Source organism: Pollachius pollachius (assembly GCF_949987615.1).
Source record: "Pollachius pollachius genome assembly, chromosome: 20".
Taxonomy (NCBI): domain Eukaryota; kingdom Metazoa; phylum Chordata; class Actinopteri; order Gadiformes; family Gadidae; genus Pollachius; species Pollachius pollachius.
The window spans coordinates 11,693,093-11,715,283 of NC_136953.1; the positions used below are offsets into that span (position 1 = coordinate 11,693,093).

At 45.3% G+C, this 22,191-nt stretch overlaps 2 protein-coding genes and 1 long non-coding RNA gene across 3 annotated transcripts; 1 reads left to right on the top strand and 2 right to left on the bottom strand.

The window, feature by feature from the left end:
* Positions 1-1,198: 1,198 nt before the first annotated feature.
* On the bottom strand, positions 1,199-5,433 carry rnf175 (ring finger protein 175). Its single transcript, XM_079758186.1, has 8 exons — positions 5,166-5,433; positions 4,924-5,065; positions 4,465-4,619; positions 3,957-4,064; positions 3,197-3,317; positions 2,972-3,105; positions 2,492-2,593; positions 1,199-2,161 (listed from the first exon to the last, which is right to left on the bottom strand). Exons 1-8 carry the CDS (start codon positions 5,186-5,188, stop codon positions 2,041-2,043), a joined length of 906 nt encoding a protein of 301 aa, XP_079614312.1. The 5' UTR covers positions 5,189-5,433; the 3' UTR covers positions 1,199-2,040.
* Positions 5,434-5,792: 359 nt separating this feature from the next.
* On the bottom strand, positions 5,793-9,029 carry LOC307090960. Its single transcript, XR_013812698.1, has 10 exons — positions 8,961-9,029; positions 8,237-8,285; positions 7,967-8,034; positions 7,646-7,691; positions 7,366-7,420; positions 7,123-7,161; positions 6,853-6,907; positions 6,610-6,648; positions 6,228-6,381; positions 5,793-5,865 (listed from the first exon to the last, which is right to left on the bottom strand). It is a non-coding gene; the product is annotated as an uncharacterized lncRNA (long non-coding RNA).
* A 4,973-nt stretch (positions 9,030-14,002) lies between these two features.
* On the top strand, positions 14,003-20,439 carry trim2b (tripartite motif containing 2b; the record flags this gene model as incomplete). Its single annotated transcript, XM_079758405.1, has 13 exons — positions 14,003-14,104; positions 14,348-14,499; positions 14,689-14,869; positions 15,191-15,450; positions 15,859-15,997; positions 16,610-16,795; positions 17,023-17,221; positions 17,330-17,433; positions 17,814-17,981; positions 19,541-19,709; positions 19,905-19,975; positions 20,064-20,204; positions 20,287-20,439. The coding sequence occupies 13 exons, from the start codon at positions 14,003-14,005 to the stop codon at positions 20,437-20,439; spliced, it is 2,025 nt and encodes a 674-aa protein (XP_079614531.1).
* Between the last annotated feature and the right edge of the window lie 1,752 nt (positions 20,440-22,191).

Sequence of the window (22,191 nt, forward strand, 5' to 3'; positions counted from 1 at the left end):
TCAGATGATATGAAAAATTACATAGAACTTATTGCAAGGCATGACTCAAGTCCATAATAAACATAAACTCTAATGGCAACATGAGGTGTGTTTGGCAGATTTAGAGTACCAGAGACGTAAGCAGAGAGACGGAGACGGAGCGCCCTCTGGAGGCTGGAGGATGTATACATGCCTCTGAACAACTGGTCAGAAATACTACTATCTACTAATGCTAGCACCGTAGAAAATTAATGTTAATAACTACTGATAACAACACGCACGTGAAGAAACGTCATGTTTTTAATGTTTGGATGTCAGTTGTGATGTTTTAATGTCAGGTGTGAGGTTTTGACGTCAGGTGTGATGTTAGGACATCAGGTGTGATGTTATGACGTCAGGTGTGACGTTCTGAGGTCATTTGTGATGTTTGGAGGTCACGTGTGATGTTTTGAGGTCTTGTTTGATGTTATGAGGTCATGCATGATGTTTTAACATAATTTGGGATGTGATGAGGTCATGTGTGAAGTTATGAGATATTCACCTGTGTTCCCTAAGGGAAATAGCTCATTCAATCTATAATAATACTAGTATATATTCATAATAGCTGTTAACACGTATCTGTAATGCCTTTTATAAAAGGAGCATATATAATAGCTCTTAAATCGTACATACAGCAGCTTTAACATAGTGCTCTCAATATATCACTGTACCGACAGTGGGGTTCATAGGTTGGAGTTTTGTTGCTGTGGGGGTGTATGTGTGCTGCTGTTGCTGTTAATGTTGTGTTCATTGTTTCCGCCACCATGACTGTCTTGTTAAAGGTGAAATATTATACCACCTGGTGTGAGTTTGATAAGCTGTTACAAGCCTTTTTGGAAATCTGCCTCGTCTGACATCACAAGTGGGCGTGTCCACCTAGATGTATGACGGAGAGATGAGCAACGTTTGCTAAAGTCCACTGGGTAGGCTGGTAGACTGATCCATACAGCACACATCACCATATATATATATATATATGGAGTTTGGTAGTTACTTTGGCGTTGTCCAAACAGATACATGATAGAACCAATACATTATCACCAAATAAGGTTTATTAAGAGTTATCTCAAAATACAAAGATATCGAATAAGAATGAAAGAAAGTGATTACAAATAAAAACTGTACCGTGGGTTTTTGTAACTTGTTGATATTCACTGGAAGGATTCCTGATTATCCGATTTGTTTGTGTAAATTATTATCCATTTTAATTATTCATTATTTTAAATGTTTGGCAATAGAGCAGCCTGCATTGAGTTCAAATTGTAGCGTCATAGTAGAGGTTTAGTTAAAACGGATAGAAACGGTTATGAATACTTGTTTGAAAGGCTTTTATTCTCTTTGAAAGGCTTTTAATTTGGCATTCGTGGCAATGTTGAAAGAAACTATTTCCTGAGCTAATAAAGGCTTTCACCTCCAAGCGCTGACCAATCACAGAGCAATATCATGAGAAAACACCAATGCTATTGGTCGTTTACGGTCATATTTGAAAGCATTTGTTAACTTTCTTAGAAGATTGATCATGACAATTAAAACAACTCTCTTTTGCTCTGTTCCGCTAGCCGCAAACCTCCATTAACACTCATTAACAAACAATTTTGCAAGTTTGTTAAAAAAAAATGTCGAAAAAGGTGGAGAACTTAATAAATAATATGGCTTTTTTTTTCTCTCTGCCTAACAGCTGGCTTTTAAGCTAACAACAGGCTAACACTGTGTGGGTTTATCTGGGCTCCCATGACACTTTGCATGGTATGAAAAACATTCTCTTTGCTTGTTGATAATAACACAAATATCCCAGTTACATATCCTTCAACATATTTCAACAACCGTGGCTTTAGATGGAATGAAAACCTAAAAGCACAGGCCAAGGAGTCCATAGCAACATGGATGGAAGCACCGCAGCAGTAAAACTATGAAAAACTTCATACAAAAGGCTTTTTCATCAAAGTCCAGCGAGTGGTCAGATACAAGGGGGAAACCCTCCTGTATACTAGAAGGCTGTGGAACACGGAGTTCCCCAAGGCTCTATTCTAGGCCCAGGGAGAAGTTGATTCCGTGCACGATTCCAATGATGATGGGTTGCCAGGCAACCAGGTACCTGAGCCAGTCAAGCAGCTGGCCATAGAGCATGTGGGTCTTCTCCCAGCTGTGGTGAAGGAGATGAGTTAAAGATTGATGCCAGGTTCCATTTGGTCCCCTTGTCCCCATTATAGTGCACTATTTAAGGCGAAATGTAAGGGTACAAATCTGGTTCACTATATAGGGAATTACTTAATACCAATAGTACAATGTTAAATAAGTGTACAACTGATGTACCTATAAAAATCCTCCTACACTTGTTCCCTAGATAATGTACTATATAGTGTTAATTGGGAACAAGTTCACAAATTCTAACAAGGCCTTGATGTGTGTTCTTATGTATGTGATCATGTGTTATCATGTGCCAGCCAATCAGAGAGCAGTACTCAAAGGATACGGGTTGTTCATCATCCTCTTCATGTCCACCTTCTCATTGCAGTACGGACACGTCTGCTTCTTACCCACAATGCACCAGCCACGGATACAGAACTCGTGGAATCTAGGGGGCGGGGCTTGGTTAAGGTATGACAGCTGTGGTCACTGTATAAGATTGGTCGGTTGATGAGTTGATTGACAGAAAGTATGGTATGGTGTTATGGTAAAACAGGTTCAAATAAAAGTTGTGATTGTGTTTAAGAGGTTAAAACAGATTCTGGTTAAATAAAAACTTTTTTAAAACATGTGGTTATTGTGCTAGGTTAAGGAGGTTAGAGGTATTAACGGATAAAAAGAGGTTATAGATGTTAGAGGTTAAAATAGGTCAAAGTGGTTAGAGGTAAATTCAACAGGTAAAATAGGTAAAAAAGGTTAAACAAGGTGGAAAGAGGTTTAAAGAGGTGAAAGAGGTTTTAAGAGGTATCCTCAGGTTAAAGGATACATGTGGTTGCAGGACAGCTGGTAGGTATCTTCTATAATTCCCTCCTGATCCAGGTCAACCAGAATGGGTTGCCCACACACTGCACAGATGTCGGCTGTCAGACTTCTGCTGGGCATGCCGTCCCGGTTATAGTACTGAGGACACACACATACAGGTTACTCTATCTATCTTGCGACACAGACCAGGTTTAGTTTTAAAATAATCAGGTTTAGTACATGGGAGTACCCCAATGGTAGAGGCCATGTAGTCAGAACAGATCTCTGCAAAGTCCCGGCCCATAACACCGTAGTACAGACCATAGAACAACATGATCACTCCTACATCCATGGAGTCCTCAGCCTTCACCCTGGAGAGATGGAGAGATAGAGACACAGAGAGATGAAGAGAGAAAGAGACACACATAGAGACACAGAGAGATGAAGAGAGAGAGAGAGACATAGAGACACAGAGAGGTGAAGAGAGAGAGACACACATAGAGACACAGAGAGATGAAGAGAGAGAGAGAGATGAAGGGAGAGAGAGATGGACACAGACATAGAGATGGAGAGAGAGACAGAGACACAGAGATAAAGAGAAAGAGAGAGACATAGAGAGGTGTAGAGAGAGAGACATAGAGAGGTGTAGAGAGAGAGAGACATAGAGACACAGAGAGGTGAAGAGAGAGAGACATAGAGACACAGAGAGAGAGAGAGAGAGACGTAGAGACACAGAGAGATGGAGAGAGAGAGAGAGAGAGACGTAGAGACACAGAGAGATGGAGAGAGAGAGAGAGAGACGTAGAGACACAGAGAGGTGTAGAGAGAGAGACATAGAGACACAGAGAGATGGAGAGAGAATGAGACAAAGCAAAGGAGAGAGAGTGCAACACACACCGACAAACAGAGAGACCATCAGAAAAGTGTTAATCAGAGTGTTCTACTTTAGAAAATTGCCATGAACAACAGAAGGCTGTGTGTGTGTGTGTGTACGTGTGTGTGTATGAGACCTGAGGAAGACGTTGAAGCCGAACATGGTGAGCATGATAGCCACGTAGCCCAGAACCCCCACAGCGTAGCTCAGCTTGTAGATAAGCAGGAACCACTTATACACCATCCTGTGACACACACACACACACACATTTGTTAGATTTTAACCTGGGGTTGTGGCTATATGTATACCTGGGGGTGTGGCTATATGTACCTGGGGTTGTGGCTATATGTATACCTGGGTTTGTGGCTATATGTACCTGGGGGTGTGGCTATATGTATACCTGGGGTTGTGGCTATATGTACCTGGGGGTGTGGCTATATGTACCTGGGGGTGCGGCTATGTGTACCTGGGGGTGTGGCTATATGTACCTGGGGGTGCGGCTATATGTACCTGGGGGTGCGGCTATGTGTACCTGGGGGTGCGGCTATGTGTACCTGGGGGTGTGGCTATATGTATACCTTGGGGTGTAGCAATATGTACCTGGGGGTGTGGCTATATGTACCTGGGGGTGTGGCTATATGTACCTGGGGGTGTGGCAGGACAGGGGTTTCCGTGTGGCTCTGAAGAGGACGTAGCTGGTGACTAGGGAGAAGAGCCCCCACATGGAGAGGAACCTCCACCAGTACAGCTTGATGGTGAAGTAGAGAGGCACAGCCCACATCTGGAGCAGAGTCACCAGCTGGGAACACACACACACCAGCTCAACACATCTGGAATAACCTAGGACACACACAACAGCTCTACACATCAAGTAGAACTACACACACTAACACACACTACACACGAAAAGGTCCACACACCTAGAAAAAACTAAACAAACCAGGTCACCACATGTAGAAAAAACACACACAAAGGTCAACAGATCTGAAACACACACACTATTGGACTTGGCAGTGTGATGCCTTGCTCTACCAGATCAATTAACCGCCACCCCTGGCAGTGTAGTGCCTTGCTCATCGGGAGTCAGAATCACGTCAACCCACATTGTAGGAGCGCGTGTGCCGCTGTTTCCACTGCACGAGCACCACCTGCGCCACTAGCAGGGTCGCGATGAGGATAAGCACCATCTCCGCGTGCATGGCCTCATGCCCGCGGTGCTTGACGTGGAGCCGCTCATGCTGCAACCTGCACAGGTAAATGACACCCTGCAAGTGTCATTCACTGTGTTCATAACATTAATAAAAAGTGATTGGTTTTAATTCATTAGTAAACAGACCCAACTCACTTCCAGTTCTCCCTTTGAGTCATCTTTAACAGGTCGTCCGGAGGTCCCGTCTATTTATACAGCATGCGGGTTTGGAGGATGCTTGTCAATCGGATGTGTAAATGGAAAAGCCTACTTAAAACACTGGCGTGTCTGTTGAGCCGTCATGCCCAGTCGCCCCATCAGCTGTCCGGGTAAAACATTCATGGTACAGGCTTGAAACAGGAGGTTGTTATTTTGACCCGAGTCCCACGCATAGCCTACTGCATTAATACGTACACCGGGTATTACATACACGGACTCATCCCTTTATCTGAAATCTCTTTAGACAACCGGCTAACGGGAACTGACGTAATTCCAGTCCACCCTGCTCGGAAAGGTTCTCACTACGGCAAGCCGACAGGCCCAGAAAAGCGAACTAGCGAACTAACACCATCTAATCAACCCTCGGGTTTTAATCACGTTTCAACTTTAAGGCAATTAACAAAACAGCAGAACCTAGCGTCGACATGGAACTGTAGACCATGTTGTTTTACATTATTTTTAATTCATCTGGGATAATTATATAAAATTAACCATAAATGTAGTTCAACTATTACCACATCATGATGAGGAAACAATAAAAAAAAAAAGATGTCAGGTTTTTTTGTCATTTGTTTTATTGAAAAGATTCACAATTCAGATGCGGAGGTCGCCATGGGCCGGCTCAGACATCATGTAGCTGCAACAAGAGAAGGAGGTTGAGGATTAGGCAGCAGACCAGATACAGCTATACACCCAGAAAACCATTTCATAGAGCGCTCAGACATCCAAGGAAGTATTGGGCCGTCACTGGTCCGAAGACCTCAGGTGCAAACTGCGAATGTAGGAATGACATCACAGCGCACAGGATACCTCCAATAAGTTGCTTGCAGCTAGTCAAGTAAAGAGTGTCTAGCAGAGCTATAGACTATTAAACAGACATGTAATGTTTAAAGGCAATAATATTTGCTTTTTAATTCTTATCACCACTTTCCATATTTGAAAAGAGATTTAAAGAGGAAAAATTGTCCTGAAGAAGTTTTTAGTGGTAGAATACTTTACCTGAAATAAGTTTTAGTTTGTAATGCAGTAGAACCAAGACTTTTCTCCGGGTGTTCCAGAAGACCTAATGCAGAGTCAGCCCTCACCTCCAAACAACCCGTACCAGGAGGCCCCACAGGATGGGTCCTGGGAACAGGTGGCTCATCAGGACCTGCTGGAAAACAGTTCAGAGCCATCGTTACTCAGGGAACTGAACCAAGTCATTTGATCCCACTACTTAAGTCAATCGACCGCCGTTTCGCTCAGACATCCAAGGAAGTATTGGGCCTTCTCCGGTCCGAAGACCTCAGGTGCAAACTGCGAATGTAGGAATGACATCATCACAGCGAAACGGGGCCGACATGAAGGTCGCTACAGCCAAAATGGTTGAAGAAATACGTACCAACACTGACATGTTCTTGTCACTGCCCACGCCCTGGTCCTGAAACACAATAATCCAACGTCAACCGACCCGCCTTTCAAACAGAGCCAAAATGGCAGACATTATTGCCGTTTCGCTCAGACATCCAAGGAAGTATTGGGCCTTCTCCGGTCCGAAGACCTCAGGTGCAAACTGCGAATGTAGGAATGACATCATCACAGCGAAACGGGCTGAATGAACAAAAAAGGTTGAACAAATACGTACCAACACTGACATGGTCTGGTCACCGCCAGCATCACCATCATCTTACGGCTTGGTCCTGAAACACAAGAACCCAACGTCAACCGACCCGCCTTTCAAACCAACCGCCAAAATGGCGGACATGTGGTTTCGCTCAGACATCCAAGGAAGTATTGGGCCTTCTCCGGTCCGAAGACCTCAGGTGCAAACTGCGAATGTAGGAATGACATCATCACAGCAAAACGGGGCCGACATGAAGGTCGCTACAGCCAAAATGGTTGAAGAAATACGTACCAACACTGACATGTTCTTGTCACTGCCCACGCCCTGGTCCTGAAACACAATAATCCAACGTCAACCGACCCGCCTTTCAAACAGAGCCAAAATGGCAGACATTATTGCCGTTTCGCTCAGACATCCAAGGAAGTATTGGGCCTTCTCCGGTCCGAAGACCTCAGGTGCAAACTGCGAATGTAGGAATGACATCATCACAGCGAAACGGGCTGAATGAACAAAAAAGGTTGAACAAATACGTACCAACACTGACATGGTCTGGTCACCGCCAGCATCACCATCATCTTACGGCTTGGTCCTGAAACACAAGAACCCAACGTCAACCGACCCGCCTTTCAAACCAACCGCCAAAATGGCGGACATGTGGTTTCGCTCAGACATCCAAGGAAGTATTGGGCCTTCTCCGGTCCGAAGACCTCAGGTGCAAACTGCGAATGTAGGAATGACATCATCACAGCGAAACTGTGACGGATGGGAGAGACTAGCAGTCGTCTGAGGCGAAAATGGTTGAACAAATACGTACCAACACTGACATGGTCTGGCCACCGCCCCCGTCGTACGGCTCAGTTCTGAAACACAAGAACCCAACGTCAACCGACCCACCTCTCACACAAACCTAAAGTTGCGAACATTATTGTGGTTTCGCTCAGACATCCAAGGAAGTATTGGGCCTTCTCTGGTCCGAAGACCTCAGGTGCAAACTGCGAATGTAGGAATGACATCATCACAGCGAAAAGCCTCTAGTGTGGAAGACGTTGTGTACAGTGGTTCATGGAAACCACTGATTTAAACGTACTATGTTATGACCGGACGTGCAAGTTTACAAGTAAAGGGAGATGATTACCTGCTCTTGGAGGTCCCTGATGCAGTTGAGAGCCATAATTTCCAGGTCAAAGGTCAAAAGTTCCTATCCTGAAACAGGACAGAACAGTTTAGTTAACACACCAACAGGAGAAGCCACAGGCACTATAGCTGCCACACAAAGCGCTCAGACATCCAAGGAAGTGTTGGGCCTTCTCCAGTCCGAAGACCTCAGGTGCAAACTGCGAATGTAGGAATGACATCATCACAGCGCATGTGGTGACCATGTTATTCGACGCTAAACACAGCGTACCTTGAGCATGCGTTAGCGTGGCGATTCTGCACAACTTCTTTGGCACCATCTGAAATTAAGAATGGTAGTTCAATAAAATGTCACATTTCCATCATGCAATCACTTCAAAAAATAAACTGAAACCTCTTGCCAGCGAAGTACTCCATTAGCAGTATTAGAACAAAAATGTATAATACTGTAAACTACAATCAGCCTCCCAGCCCATTCTTTTTGCCACCCAAAGTTTAAAGATCAAGCTCGCCATTCGGGGAGGCCACTTGTCTGAAAGTAAAGTTTGATCAAATTAATCGTATCTGTTAAAAAAGATGAATTCCTGCACCCAGTCTAAATACACAGCGCTCGGCTGTTGGCGGAAGGTCCGCTTTTTCAACAAAGTGTTTCTAGGCATTAGTTTTAAGTTGTAGATTCGGCCGGTGAGACCACGTTCGACAAACGAACAAATTAACACGAGTAAAAGCAAGGAAAATAATGTTTTGTACAAAAGGTAAAAAAACGAGGTATATATAACTTAAAAAAAAGGCAGAAGTAACAGCACCATTTCTCCCTGACGACAACATGCTGCAGACAGGGTCCAACTGATTGAGAAACAATCTACAAACATCTGTTCCAACAAAGTCGCCTGAGAAGCGGCATTCACGGCAAATACTCACTAACACTTCAAGCCTTTCTATAACTGAAGAATATTTCTATCATCTCGGAATTTTAGGGGACTTTTTTTTTTTACCTTGAGCATAGCAGTCGTAATCACTACCAGCACAGTTCGTCCAAGCCGAGAATGAGAACCTGCAAGGGGAATATCCGCTATAAATACACCACGCTTTCAAAGTAAAAGCCCGTCCGGCCAACTTCCGTTGCACATGAGTGAACGTTAAAACCAAACATAAAACCCAACATAATTAACACATATTATAGATTAGATTATTACTTATTCTCCGTAATACAGGTTTAAATATTATAAGAAAAAAAATCATACACGTTTATAACACGTATCATAAATGTATATATACCGAAGGGTACTACTTTGTATATATATATATATATATTTATATATATATAGAGAGAGAGAGGGAGAGAGAGAGAGAGAGAGAGAGAGAGAGAGAGCGAGAGAGAGTGGGAGAGAGATAATCCAACACCCCCCCACACACACACAAAAACAGAAGGAGGAGATCCAGCCAATCCGTGCTGTGTCATACTCGTCTCTGATTGGTGGATTATGTGCTGGGGCCGGTGCGGCTGGTACTGCAGGCTGCTGCTACGGTAGCCGTGACGACGAGCCCCCTCCTCCCACTCAGAGAGGAGACGATGGACGAGAGGACGTACGACACAGCCTCCGCAGTCTGTTAACACAGTGAGTACTGGGGAGAGAGAGAGAGAGAGAGAGAGAGAGAGAGCGAGAGAGAGAGAGAGAGAGATGGGGGCCGATAAGGAGAGAGCGAGATTAGGGGTATTAAAAGGCTGACACCAGCATCTGTTTTACTGAGTGGAGGGTGGAAAGAGGAGGAGAGGGAGGAGAGTGTTGGATGGAGGGCAGACCGATTCAGCAACAGAGCCTGAAGATAGGGCTGTACTGGGATACAGGCGGGCAGGAGCCTTCAGGTCTGTGGATGTGTCTTCGCATGCCTGTATTTATAGATGTGCGTGTATGTGTGGGTGTTTGGTGTGTGTGTGTGGTGTGTGTGTGTGTGTGTGTGTGTGGGGGGGGGGGGGGGGGGGGGGGAGATCAGTGGGAGGTGTATGTTGCGGATTAGCATCACGGCGAGCATGCTAGGTCCACCAGCAATGACAGAGGGACTGAATGAAACACAAAACAACACATCTCACCCCAGTACACTAAAACCAAATGTGTTACGCAAACATTGAGGAGACTGCCAGGCAGATGGACAGATGGATGGAGAGATAGAGGACAGAAGGACAGAGGAGGGACACACTTAAGGTCCAATGGGAATAAAGGCATCGGATTACCCAGAGAGAGTGAAAGAAATTAGAGAGAGAGAGAGAGAGAGAGAGACAGACAGACAGACAGACAGACAGACAGACAGACAGACAGACAGACAGACAGACAGACAGACAGACAGACAGACAGACAGACAGGCAGACAGAGCGAGAGAAAGAGAGAGAGAGAAAGAGAGAGAGAGAGAGAGAGTGAGAGAGAAAAAGCGAGAGTGATAGAGAGAGGGAGAGAGGGAGAAAGGGAGAGAGATAAAGGGAGAGTAAGAGAGATACAGAAAGAGAGAGAGAGAGAGGAGAGAGAGACAGACAGACAGAGCGCAAGAGATCAAGAGTGTGAGAAAGAGAGAGAGTAATGGTTACGATTAGTTATTAAGTAATAGCTGGTCAGTTGATAAGGTCACAGACTAATTATCAATTCATGTCAAGTGACTGGTAGAGCCAGACACTACACTGTCACACACACACAGGCTCACACACACGCGCACACACCCAAACAAGTATGTCAAATAGCTCCAGTGTCCTCATTTGCATAATTCTTTCACATCATTTAATCTCCATTACTTCAAAGAAAAGGACAGACAAACAGACAAAAAGACAGACTTTTTATAGAAAAGCAGAAAAATGTATTAGTATTAGGAGACATATTAGTGGTATGGTTATGGGGACATGTTATCAGAAATGTTAGGGTTGGAATAAAGGAGGAATAAAGGGAAGGGACACATGTTAAGTAAGAAGCATTAAAGAGACATGTTAGCAGAAATGTGAGTTAGGATAGAAGAGACATGTTAGGAGAAATGTTAGCTAAGATAGAAGAGACATGAAGGAGAAATGTGAGTTAGGATTGAAGAGACATGTTGGGAGAAATGTTGGGGTTAGGATTAAGAAGACCGGTCAGCAGAACTGTTAGTTAGGATAAAATATACATGTTAGGAGATGTGTTAGGGTTGGGATAAGGAGACATGTAAGGAGACATGAAAGGGTTGGGATGAAGGAGACAACTAAGGAGACATGTAAGGCTAGGATTAAGAGGACACCAGGTAGGAGAAGAGGTAGGAGACGAGGTAGGAGACGAGGTAGGATCCATGTGGACATGTAGGCGACACGCTCAGGATACATGTAAATAGACATGCTAGAAGACATGTTAGGGGACATGTTTGGTCCACGGAGACATGTAGGAGACATATATGGTTAAAGGAGACATGTCAAGGGACATGGTAGAGACCGGCTAGGATACATTTTAGTATTAGTTTATCTACATTTCACTGAGCGTTTATTTATCTTTGCACGTCTGTTGGTGACCATTGAAATGGCCACAGAGACCGCCTCTGTCTCTGGCCTACATCTGAACCAGATGATGTCTGGTCTTCTGGTTCAGAGACAAACCCTCTCTCCTGATCTGATGGTCACCTGGTTCAGAGACTAACCCTCTCTCTTGGTTCAGAGACTAACCCTCTCTCCTGGTCTGATGGTCACCTGGTTCAGAGACTAACCCTCTCTCTTGGTTCAGAGACTAACCCTCTCTCCTGGTCTGATGGTCACCTGGTTCAGAGACTAATCCTCTCTCTTGGTTCAGAGACTAACCCTCTCTCCTGGTCTGATGGTCACCTGGTTCAGAGACTAATCCTCTCTCTTGGTTCAGAGACTAACCCTCTCTGCTGGTGTGATGGTCACCTGGTTCAGAGACTAATTCTCTCTCTTGGTTCAGAGACTAACCCTCTCCTCTGGTCTTATTGGTCGTTTGGTTCAGAGACTAACCTTCTGTAACGGCTGGGTGATCAACAGGAGAAAAAGGGCTCAATAGAACGACTCAGGAGGCAAGAGTCTGGGTAGAAAGAATGGTCTTTACTAGAAGTAATCAGTTGACGATCAAGGCAACCAATCTTGCAAGGAGAAGACAGGGCGCAGTGGGTCGGTACACAGGTAGTCAGTCTGAGATCAGGCCAACAATCTGGTAGGGAGAAGGCAAAGATGTAGTCAGGAGTAAACAAGCAGGAATCACAAAACCGGGAACCAAAATAATCACTCAGGAAATGCTGGGACCCTTGAAACCAAGAACAAGGGCAAACTTGTACAAAGGAAGGGAAACACGCTGACTAAATAAACTAGGAGGGGAATGTTAATGAGGGACAGGTGTAAACAATCAAGGAGAGTGAGGACAATCAGAGATTAGGAGTGAAGTAATCAATTAACAGGGAAAGATGTGAAACCCTCTCTTCTGGTCTTATGGTCTTATGGTTCAGAGACTAACCCTCTCTCCTGGTCTTATGGTCTTATAGTTCAGAGACTAACCCTCTCTCCTGGTCTTATGGTCTTATGGTTCAGAGACTAACCCTCCTTCCTGGTCTCATGGTCACCTGGATTCATAGACTAACCAGCAGCATAACATCATGGTGATAGGCCCCGGTGAATTGTTTTTTTTGTGCCCCCGCCCCCGCCCTAAACACAAGCGCACGCACACACACACGCTTGGACACACACACGCACAGCCACTAGAGAGAACTGCTATTGTCACCATCAGGGCCGGCGCTGGCCGTTTCGGTGCCCTATGCGATTTATTAATTAAGGGCGCCACCAGAGGGCGCCCCCAACACATTTGCCGCCCTAGGCGATTGCCTAGGTCGCATATGCCGAGCTGGACAGCTCCTTTTTTTTCTTCCTCATGGGCCCCTGGCGGCGTATGGGCCCCGGTGCAGCTGCACCGGTTGCACCGTTTTTTTATGACTACGCGACTGAGACTAACCCTCTCTCCTGGTCTTATTGGTCGTGTGGTTCAGAGACTAACCCTCTGTAACGGCTGTATAACCTAGTTCAGAGACTAACCCTCTCTCTGGTCTCATGGTCTTCTGGTTCAGAAACAAACCCAATCTTTTGGTCCTATCGGTCAAATTGGTCATATTCAACTGACTGTACTGGCTACCTGGACATTTATAAATACATATTTGATACTATCAGTTTCAGTAATGAGGTACAGAACATTCTTAGATTATGATGAACAAGTTTATGACAGACGTTTCAATTTATGGACTTTATGGACTTTGCAAATAAAAATTACTTTTCAACTGCAGTTATTGGCTCCATGAACAAATAATCATATCTAGACATTATATCGAAAAAAAAATGCAGCCATCCACGAGTCAATCCATCAAGGGAAATATCATGTGTACATTTTAGAGAGATATGGACTACTGCAAGGCCGCCATTCAATTACTGTCCTCAATCTGCCCAAAACTCATATTTTCTGCTACTTGTTTCCAAAATCCAAAACAACGCAGATAGCTAAATGTAGCATTAGTTAGCTACCTCTAGCATCCGTTGGCTGTATATAGCACCCCTTGTCTATGGGTTGTAGATAGTACTAGATTATATATATATATATAGTATATAATTATTATTGTTATGGATATAAGTCATGTATTCCCTTCTTTTCTTCTCCAGGACACACCTATGTCCAGGGTGACTTCTGAGTGACCCCTCAGTGACCCCACAGAGCACCGCCCTGTCAGCCTATCAGCAGAGAGCATCTTTCGGACCTTGACCTCTACCGACATCTGATTGTTGAATCCTGACCACAACCAAATCACTAAAGGAGTGAAAGATTAACGCAATGACACAGGAAGAGAATTTAAAAGTGAATCTCTTCTCAAAGTTTTGGAACGAAAGTACCAAAAGTTAAGCTCCTCCCCCCAAGCAAACGAGGGGGTCTGTCTGGAGGCTAAACCCCTCCCCCTGGAACACGGGGCGTGTCTGGTGGTTAAGCCCCTCCCCGAAGGGTGGTGTGGACGGAGGGGCTTGGCCTGGTGCTGGGGGAGTGGCCTGATGGAAAAACACCAACCGTCCCCAGAGAGCAGCAGTGAGGAGTGCACCGTCCTGGAAGCCCCGCCCCCCGACCCCAACGGCTGCCTGCTCCACACTGGAAAGGTATTATTAGTAGTATTTTCATTATAAAATAAGGTATTATTATTAGGATTATTATTCGTATTTTTATATAATGTATTATTTGATCATATAAGGTATTATCATTATTATAACTATTATAATCCTAATTATTATTGTAGAAGGTATTATTATTATTATCACTGTCTATCAAGGTATTATATATTATTATATAAGGTTTTATTATTTTTTTATAGTAATGGTTCCCTCAATCCCTCTCTCTCCCAGGTGGTGGAGCTGTACTGCAGTGAGTGCTCCTGTGCGGTGTGTGACGACTGTATTAGTGGGGACCATGAGGGCCACTCGACCGCCCCCATCGGGCCGGCCTTGGAACTGCAGCGCACCACCCTTAAGGACAGACTGGAGTCAGCCAAGACAAGGTGTGTTTGTAACTGTGTCCATCCATAGTCATAAAAATTAAACTATGGCAAAGCCACATCACCGAGTTGATCTGCGAATTAGTTGTTAACACGTTAACAATTAACAACATGTTTTATAATGTATGTAAGTAATTATATGAAATTCTCTTCCTCTCTCTCTCCCTCTCCCTCTCTCTCTTTCTCTCTCAGACTTCCCCAGATCTCAGACACGCTGTCGTTGGTTAAGGAGATTCTGCAGCAGCTGACCAATCAGAGGGCTTCCATCGAGGAGGACATCCAGTCCAGCTTTGAGGATCTTCACAAACAGCTGGACGTCAGGAAGAGCGTCCTCATGATGGAGCTGGAGGTCACCTACGGCCTGAAACAGAAGGTACTACTAGTATAAATTACTAGCAGAATTAGTACCTACGGCCTCAAACAGAAGGTACTACTACAGTAGTACTAGTTGAATTAGTACCTACGGCCTAAAAACAGAAGGCACGACTATAGTATTTTATTTCTTGTATTATTAGTTGTCTTAATACCCAGAAAGTTGTTTGAGCACCTATGGACTCAAACAGAAATTGATGTTTATGTGTAGTATCAGTAACTACGGCCTCAAACAGAAGGTGATGTTACTGCGTAGAATTTGTATCATTCCAACAGGAAGTCATGCTTACCTCTTCCTCCTCCTCTTCCTCCTCCTTCCCAGGTGCTGCAGGCCCAGGTGGACAGCCTGTTGCGGGGGGAGGGGGACATCCAGGACAGCTGTACCCAGACAGAGGAGACCTTGGCTGGGGAGGCCTGCGCCGCGAGCCTGCAGGCTGAGCAAGGCCTGGCGGAGCGGCTGGAAGAGTTGACCAATCAGGGCCTCCCGTGTCACCCGGAGGAGAACGACCAGCTGGACCTTATCCTGGAGACAGATGGCCTGAGGAAGTCCATCCACAACCTGGGGGCCGTTGTAAGCACCAGGTGAGAGCTAGTGCTATGCTAACTTCCTTAGCAACAGGTGAGAGCTAGCACTATGCTACCGTCCTTAGCACCAGCTGAGAGCCATCGCTATGCTACCGTTGTTAGCAGAAGGTGAGAGCTTGGGCACCGCTGATAGCACCGGCGACATATGATGATGTCACTGGGATATTCTGACGTCATTTTGATAGTCAGATGACGTCATTTTGATAGTCAGATGACGTCATTTTGATAGTCAGATGACGTCATTTTCATAATCAGATGCCATCATGATGATAATCAGATGATGTCACGTTGAAAATCATATGATGTCAGGTTGATAATCAGATGATGCCACGTTGAAAATCATATGATGTCAGGTTGATAATCAGATGATGCCACGTTGATAATCATATGATGTCATTATTCCAGTGCGGTGGCGAGCCAGAGTGAGGCTATGGGAGCAGGTCTGGAGCAGTGCATTGTGGGACAGCCGGCCTCTGTTACCATAGTGACCAGAGACAAATCAGGAGGAGCATGCAGAAGTGGCAATGCACTACTCTCAGCGGAGGTACATACACACACGCACGCACGCAGGCACGCACGCACGCACGCACGCACACACAAACACACACACACACACACACACACAGACACACACATACAGCCACACACACACACACACACACAGCCACACACACATACGGTGACACTCACACACACACACACACACACACACACACACACAGACACACACATACAGCCACACACACACACACACACACACACACACACAGCCACATCCACATACGGCCACACACACACTCACTCACACACACGCACACACACACACACACACACACACACACACACACACACACACACGCACAGCCACATGCACAATTATTCCTTGCTGCACATATTCCATTATAAAAGCAACTTGTTGTTGGTGCGTTTGTGTGTGTGTGTGTGTGTGTATATGTGTGTGTGTGTGTGTGTGCGTGTGTGTGTGCATGCGTGTGTCTGTATATGTGTGTGTGTGTGTGTGTGTGTGTGTGTGTGTGTGTGTGTGTGTGTGTGTGTGTGTGTGTGTGTGTGCGTGCGTGCGTGTGTGTGTGCGTGCGTGTGTCTGTATATGTGTGTGCGTGTGTGTGTGCGTGTGTGTGTGTGTGTGTGTGTGCAGGTATTCACCCCAGACGGCAGCATGGTGGACGGTGATATCCTGGACCATAAGAACGGGACGTATGAGTTTATTTACACACTGCCCAAGGAAGGACACTTCTCATTGGCTCTCCGGCTCTATGACCAACACATCAAAGGAAGTCCCTTCAAACTGACCGTCAGCAGACCATGTGACATAGACCATGATGTACGAGACTACATTAATGTCATACTTTTATTTATAATAATAATTAATTAATTAATTCATTCACTAATCTTTTAAGCCAAGCAATTCTGTGGTATAACTGATTTAGTCATTAAATATCTTTCTATCGGAGATCAAATCTGAATAGACATATGGATATCTATAAACCTCGATATCTATATTTAAATATTATATATATATTTTATTTCGTGTCTGCATGGTGGGCCCAGGTGTCCTCCCCTCCCACCACCACAGCTACCAGCTCGGCAGCCAACGCCACCCCATCCACAGGCTCCTCCGAGGGGGCCAAGCGCAGAGGAAAATCCCCTGCTCAGAAGAAGAAGGCCTCCAAGAGAGCAAGCAGCGCACTGGGCACGCCCAGACGCAAAACACACAACCCCATAGAGGATGACCTCATCTTTAGGATAGGTACACACACACACACACACACACACACGCACATATAAAAAAAAAAAAGACTTTTCATAATGTCCTCTGTTTACTGACCTGTCTGTCAACCTGTCTGACTGTCTCTAGGTTCTAAGGGGAGGAACAGAGGAGAGTTTACTAACCTTCAGGGCGTTGCAGCTTCCTCCACTGGAAAAATACTGATCGCGGACAGCAACAACCAGTGTGTTCAGGTAGCATGCAGCACGCACACACACACACACACACACACACACACACACACACACACACACACACACACACACACACACACACACACACACACAACCACACACACACACACACACACACATATGTTATGCACACACACACGCACACACACACACACACACACACACACACACACACACACACACACACACACACACACATGTTATGTACACACAAACACACACCAAAACACACACACACAGATGTACAAACACATGCATACACTGGCACGCTCACACAATCATACAGACCTATGCACATACTGAGTCGGATATGTTTTCCGTGTACCTATGTGTGTATGTAGTGTATGTGTATTTAAGTATACATGTGTGCGTGTGTATAGATTTTCTCCAACGAAGGAGAGTTTAAGAGCCGGTTTGGGGTCAGAGGTCGGTCGCCAGGGCAACTGCAGCGTCCTACAGGCGTGGCGGTGCACCCCAGCGGTGACATCATCATCGCCGACTACGACAACAAGTGGGTCAGCATCTTCACCAGCGATGGCAAGTTCAAGGTAACCTTGGCAACCGCCTCCTCGCACTAATTCAAGGTAGCCTTGTCGACCGCCTCTTCCCACTAGCTCAAGGTAACCTTGGCAACCGCCTCCTCACCCTAGTTCAAGGTAGCCTTGACAACCCCCTCCTCCCACTAGTTCAAGGTAGCCTTGGCAACCGCCTCCTTGCACTCGTTCAAGGTAGCCTTGGTGTTACGCCCCTCTACACCCCACTGGCCTTGCAGTGGCAGTGCAGTGGTCTTTGGGTGGTGCAGGGGCACAAACAAGTTAAACGTGCACACTTAAGCCTCAGAAGGGAGCTTTTCTGTGTTTGTCCCTGTTCTGTTGGCATGTCTCAGCCCATGCTCAGGTGTGCTGCATCAGTGGAGCTGATTGGGAGCAGCTGGACTGCTCATCAAGACCGGAGTTAAAAGCGACAGATTCCCCTTCCCATGGGAATGCTTTTGGTCATGGGACTGCTGGCTGGTCGTGCCACCTCTCTGGGATTTGTCTTGTCTTTCTGTTTTGGACTTTGTTGTATATCTTAGTTTCATGTCCTTTTCATATGTTTATGTAAATAAATCCCACTGGTTGGGTTTTTGTGAAAGGTGTCCTTTGATATTTGGGGTCAAGGGTGGTTTGTTAGCCCCAGTAGGGCCAACTAGAGGTGGGGTGTAACGCTTGGCAACCGTCTCCTCCCACTAGTTCAAGGTAGCCTTGGCAACCGCCTCCTAGCTCTAGTTTAAAGGGGTAGTTCAGAATTCTGGACATAGGGCCTGATTCCTAAGTTAGCCATGGTGTTCTTTATCATTGGAGACAGTTTTCAACACATTTGATTCAGTCCTTCTAGTTGCAGAGTTTGCTCGTGCTAGGCTAGCGCACGGCAATGGGCAATACTAGCCTGCTAATAAAACATTCTTACCCACTCCACAGTACTCCCCAGGCAAATCAAGTATAACGCCGGGCGATCGATGTAAATGTCTGTTTTGATAGAATAATGTTAGAAATAAAACCAACCTTGCATTGCATTTTGAGGGACTTGCTGTGTCTCAGCAGCAGTGTTAAATTCCTGGTAGTAGGCTACGGCAGCGGCGGACTGTTACCTAGGTTAAATTCCGCTGCTGCTGAGAAAGTAGTTCCTCAAAATGTGATGATTCATGCAAGGTTGGTTTTATTTCTAACATTATTCTATCAACACAGACATTTACATCTATAGTCTGGTGTTATAATTGATTTACCTTGGGTGTACTTTGGAGTGGGTAAGACTGTTTAATTAGCAGGCTAGCATTGCCCGTTGCCGTGCGCTAGCCCAGCACGAGTCAACTCTGCAACTAGGACTAAATGAAATGTGTTTAAAACTGTCTCCAATGATAAAGAACACCAAGGCTAACTTGGGAATCAGTCCTGGCAACCCCCTCCTCGCACTAGTTCAAGGTAGCCTTGGAAACCGCCTCCTCGCACTAGTTCAAGGTATCCCTGGCAACCCCCTCCTCCCACTAGTTCAAGGTAGCCTTGATCTTAGACTGACCTGCTTAGTAACTAGATGCACGTCTTCTAATATTTTTCTGTCGGCCGCTCAGGCCAAGCTGGGCTCCAGCAGGCTGATGGGGCCCAAGGGCGTGACAGTGGATCACAATGGTCATGTGATCGTCGTAGACAACAAGTCCTGCACCGTCTTCATCTTCCAGCCCACCGGGAAGCTCATCTCCAAGTTTGGTAGCCGTGGCAACGGGGACAAGCAGTTTGCAGGTATAATTGATTGTCGATCCTAACCAATGTTACCAGTAAAAGACTGAGGTTCTACTTGGAAGCTCCCAGTAGAACCAGTTGAAGACACTGGATGGACTGGGAAGCTCCCAGTACAACCAGTAGAAGACCCTGGATGGACCAGGAAGCTCCCAGTAGAACCAGTGAAGACTGTGATTGCTTTGTGTGTTTCTCTAGGTCCCCACTTTGCTGCTGTCAACAACAACAATGAGATCATCGTGACGGACTTCCACAACCACTCCGTCAAGGTGAGCGTTGCTCTAGCCTTCATTGGTTCTGCTGTTCTGACTGGTTTCATGCGTTGGTCTGACTGGTTTCCTGTTTTATGTTGGTTAGGTGTTTACACCGGACGGGGAGCTGGTCCTGAAGTTCGGGTCGAACGGCGAGGGGAACGGGCAATTCAACGCGCCCACCGGCGTCGCCGTGGATACCAACGGAAACATCATAGTGGCGGACTGGGGCAACAGCAGAATACAAGTGAGAGAGAGAGTGTGAGAGTGAGAGAGAGGAATACACACCATCCGGGATTCAAACCCCAACTAACCATGTGGTGTTTCAGGTGTTCGACGGGAGCGGCTCTTTCCTGTCCTACATCAACACGTCTGCGGACCCCCTGTACGGACCCCAGGGCCTGGCCCTCACCTCCGCCGGCCACGTGGTGGTCGCCGACTCTGGGAACCACTGCTTCAAAGTCTACCGCTACCTGCAGTAGAACTGGAAAGGGAGGGGGGGAGTCGGAGGGAGAGAGGGAGGGAAGGAGGGAGGGAGGGAGAGAGAGAGGGAGAGAGAGGGAGGGAGAGAGAGAGAGAGAGAGGGAGAGAGAGAGAGAGGGAGGGAGGGAGGGAGAGAGAGAGGGAGGGAAGGAGGGAGCCGGAGGGAGAGAGAGAGAGAGAGAGGGAGAGAGAGAGGGAGAGAGAGGGAGAGGGAGGGAGGGAGGGAGAGAGAGAGGGAGGGAGGGAGCCGGAGGGAGAGAGAGAGAGAGAGAGGGAGGGAGGGAGAGAGAGAGGGAGGGAGAGAGAGAGGGAGGGAGGGAGAGAGAGAGGGAGGGAGGGTGCTGGGGGGAGAGAGAGAGAGAGAGAGGGAGGGAGGGAGGGGAGCATGTGAAAGATGTCAAAATTGAACAATATCGATCATTCTTGTTAAAATGATTACTTGTTGTTCCCTACATGGACTATGACTATATGACCATGACATGGACTGAGCTAACTTTAGCCTCGGCTTTAATGTAATTTTTCCTTGTCTTCCCACAATGCATTGTGGTTTATTGTTTGTGGTCTGGGATTAGGAAATGACTGAATGTTCATGTCTTAAAGGTTCATAGAAGTCATGAGCTTAACATTTATCAGCTAATGTTACCTATATATTTCCCCTCCATGGTGTACTACTTTGCCTTAAAATGAACAAAGTAATCCATGTGGTTGACTCATGACTAATGCTGTGTATATTACGATTGTATGATTATGGAATGTTTGATCTTTCTTTACGTTTTATAGACATGGTAGTCATGACTATCTTTGTCATTAAGATCAATGCTTGACTATGATTGCTAAATGCATTTATTTATTTCATTGGATGCTTTACTGTGGTTGCTAAATGCATTTATTTATTCAATTTGATGCTTTAATGTGGTTGCTGAATGTATTTATTTATTCATTGGATGCTTTACTATGGTTGCTAATGGATTTATTTATTCCATTTAATGCTTGTATTTATTCCATTGGATTCTTCACTATGGTTGCTAAATGTATTTATTTATCCATTGGATGCTTCACAATGGTTGCTAAATGTTTTTATTTATTATATTAGATGCTTCACTATGGTTGCTAAATGTTTTTATTTATTCCATTGGATGCTTCACTATGGTGAATGTTTTTATTTGAATTGAATGATAGCCTTTGTGGCCAACCCTGCATTTACGCTTCTCTTCAGTATTAATCAATTTTTCTTGAGAAATCTGGCAAGAAAAATACCTATACATTTAACATATATATTTTGTGAAAAAATCTATATCAAGAACAATATAATAATCGTATGCAGATGACAATACTTCATGTAATATAACATGTTTCATTTGCCAAAACATCATTAATGGAAGAATTGTAGCACTTCTAGAATGTTGACTCTGATATAAAATGTTTAGCAGACACATTTGTCCAAAGGGATGCATACAATAAGTACATTTGTCCGAAGAAGGATAAAAAATATATATTGCTGTTGTTGGTACGCTCAATATGTTCATAGAAACAAGTGCCAGGCATTTACAATTTTAGAATGTTTACTGAATCTAGGATGTTGAATCAGATCTAGAATGTTGACTTTGATTCTAGAATGTTGACTTTGATTCTAGAATGTTGACTTTAATTCTACAATATTAACTCCGGTTCTCGAATTTTGGCTCTGATTTTAGAATGTTGTCTCTGATTCTAGAATGTTAACTTTGAAACACAACTGGGTTTGGCTTTAA

What these genes read in the sequence shown, in the direction of transcription:
- rnf175 (XM_079758186.1), bottom strand. Translation starts at nt 5,188, where the DNA reads ATGACTCAAAGGGAGAACTGGAA. An exon ending in GGCTTCAACGTCTTCCTCAG is followed by an intron (nt 3,318 to 3,956) that starts GTCTCATACACA and finishes CCATCTCTCCAG; the next exon opens with GGTGAAGGCTGAGGACTCCA. An exon ending in CAGCTGTCCTGCAACCACAT is followed by an intron (nt 2,594 to 2,971) that starts GTATCCTTTAAC and finishes CCCGCCCCCTAG; the next exon opens with ATTCCACGAGTTCTGTATCC.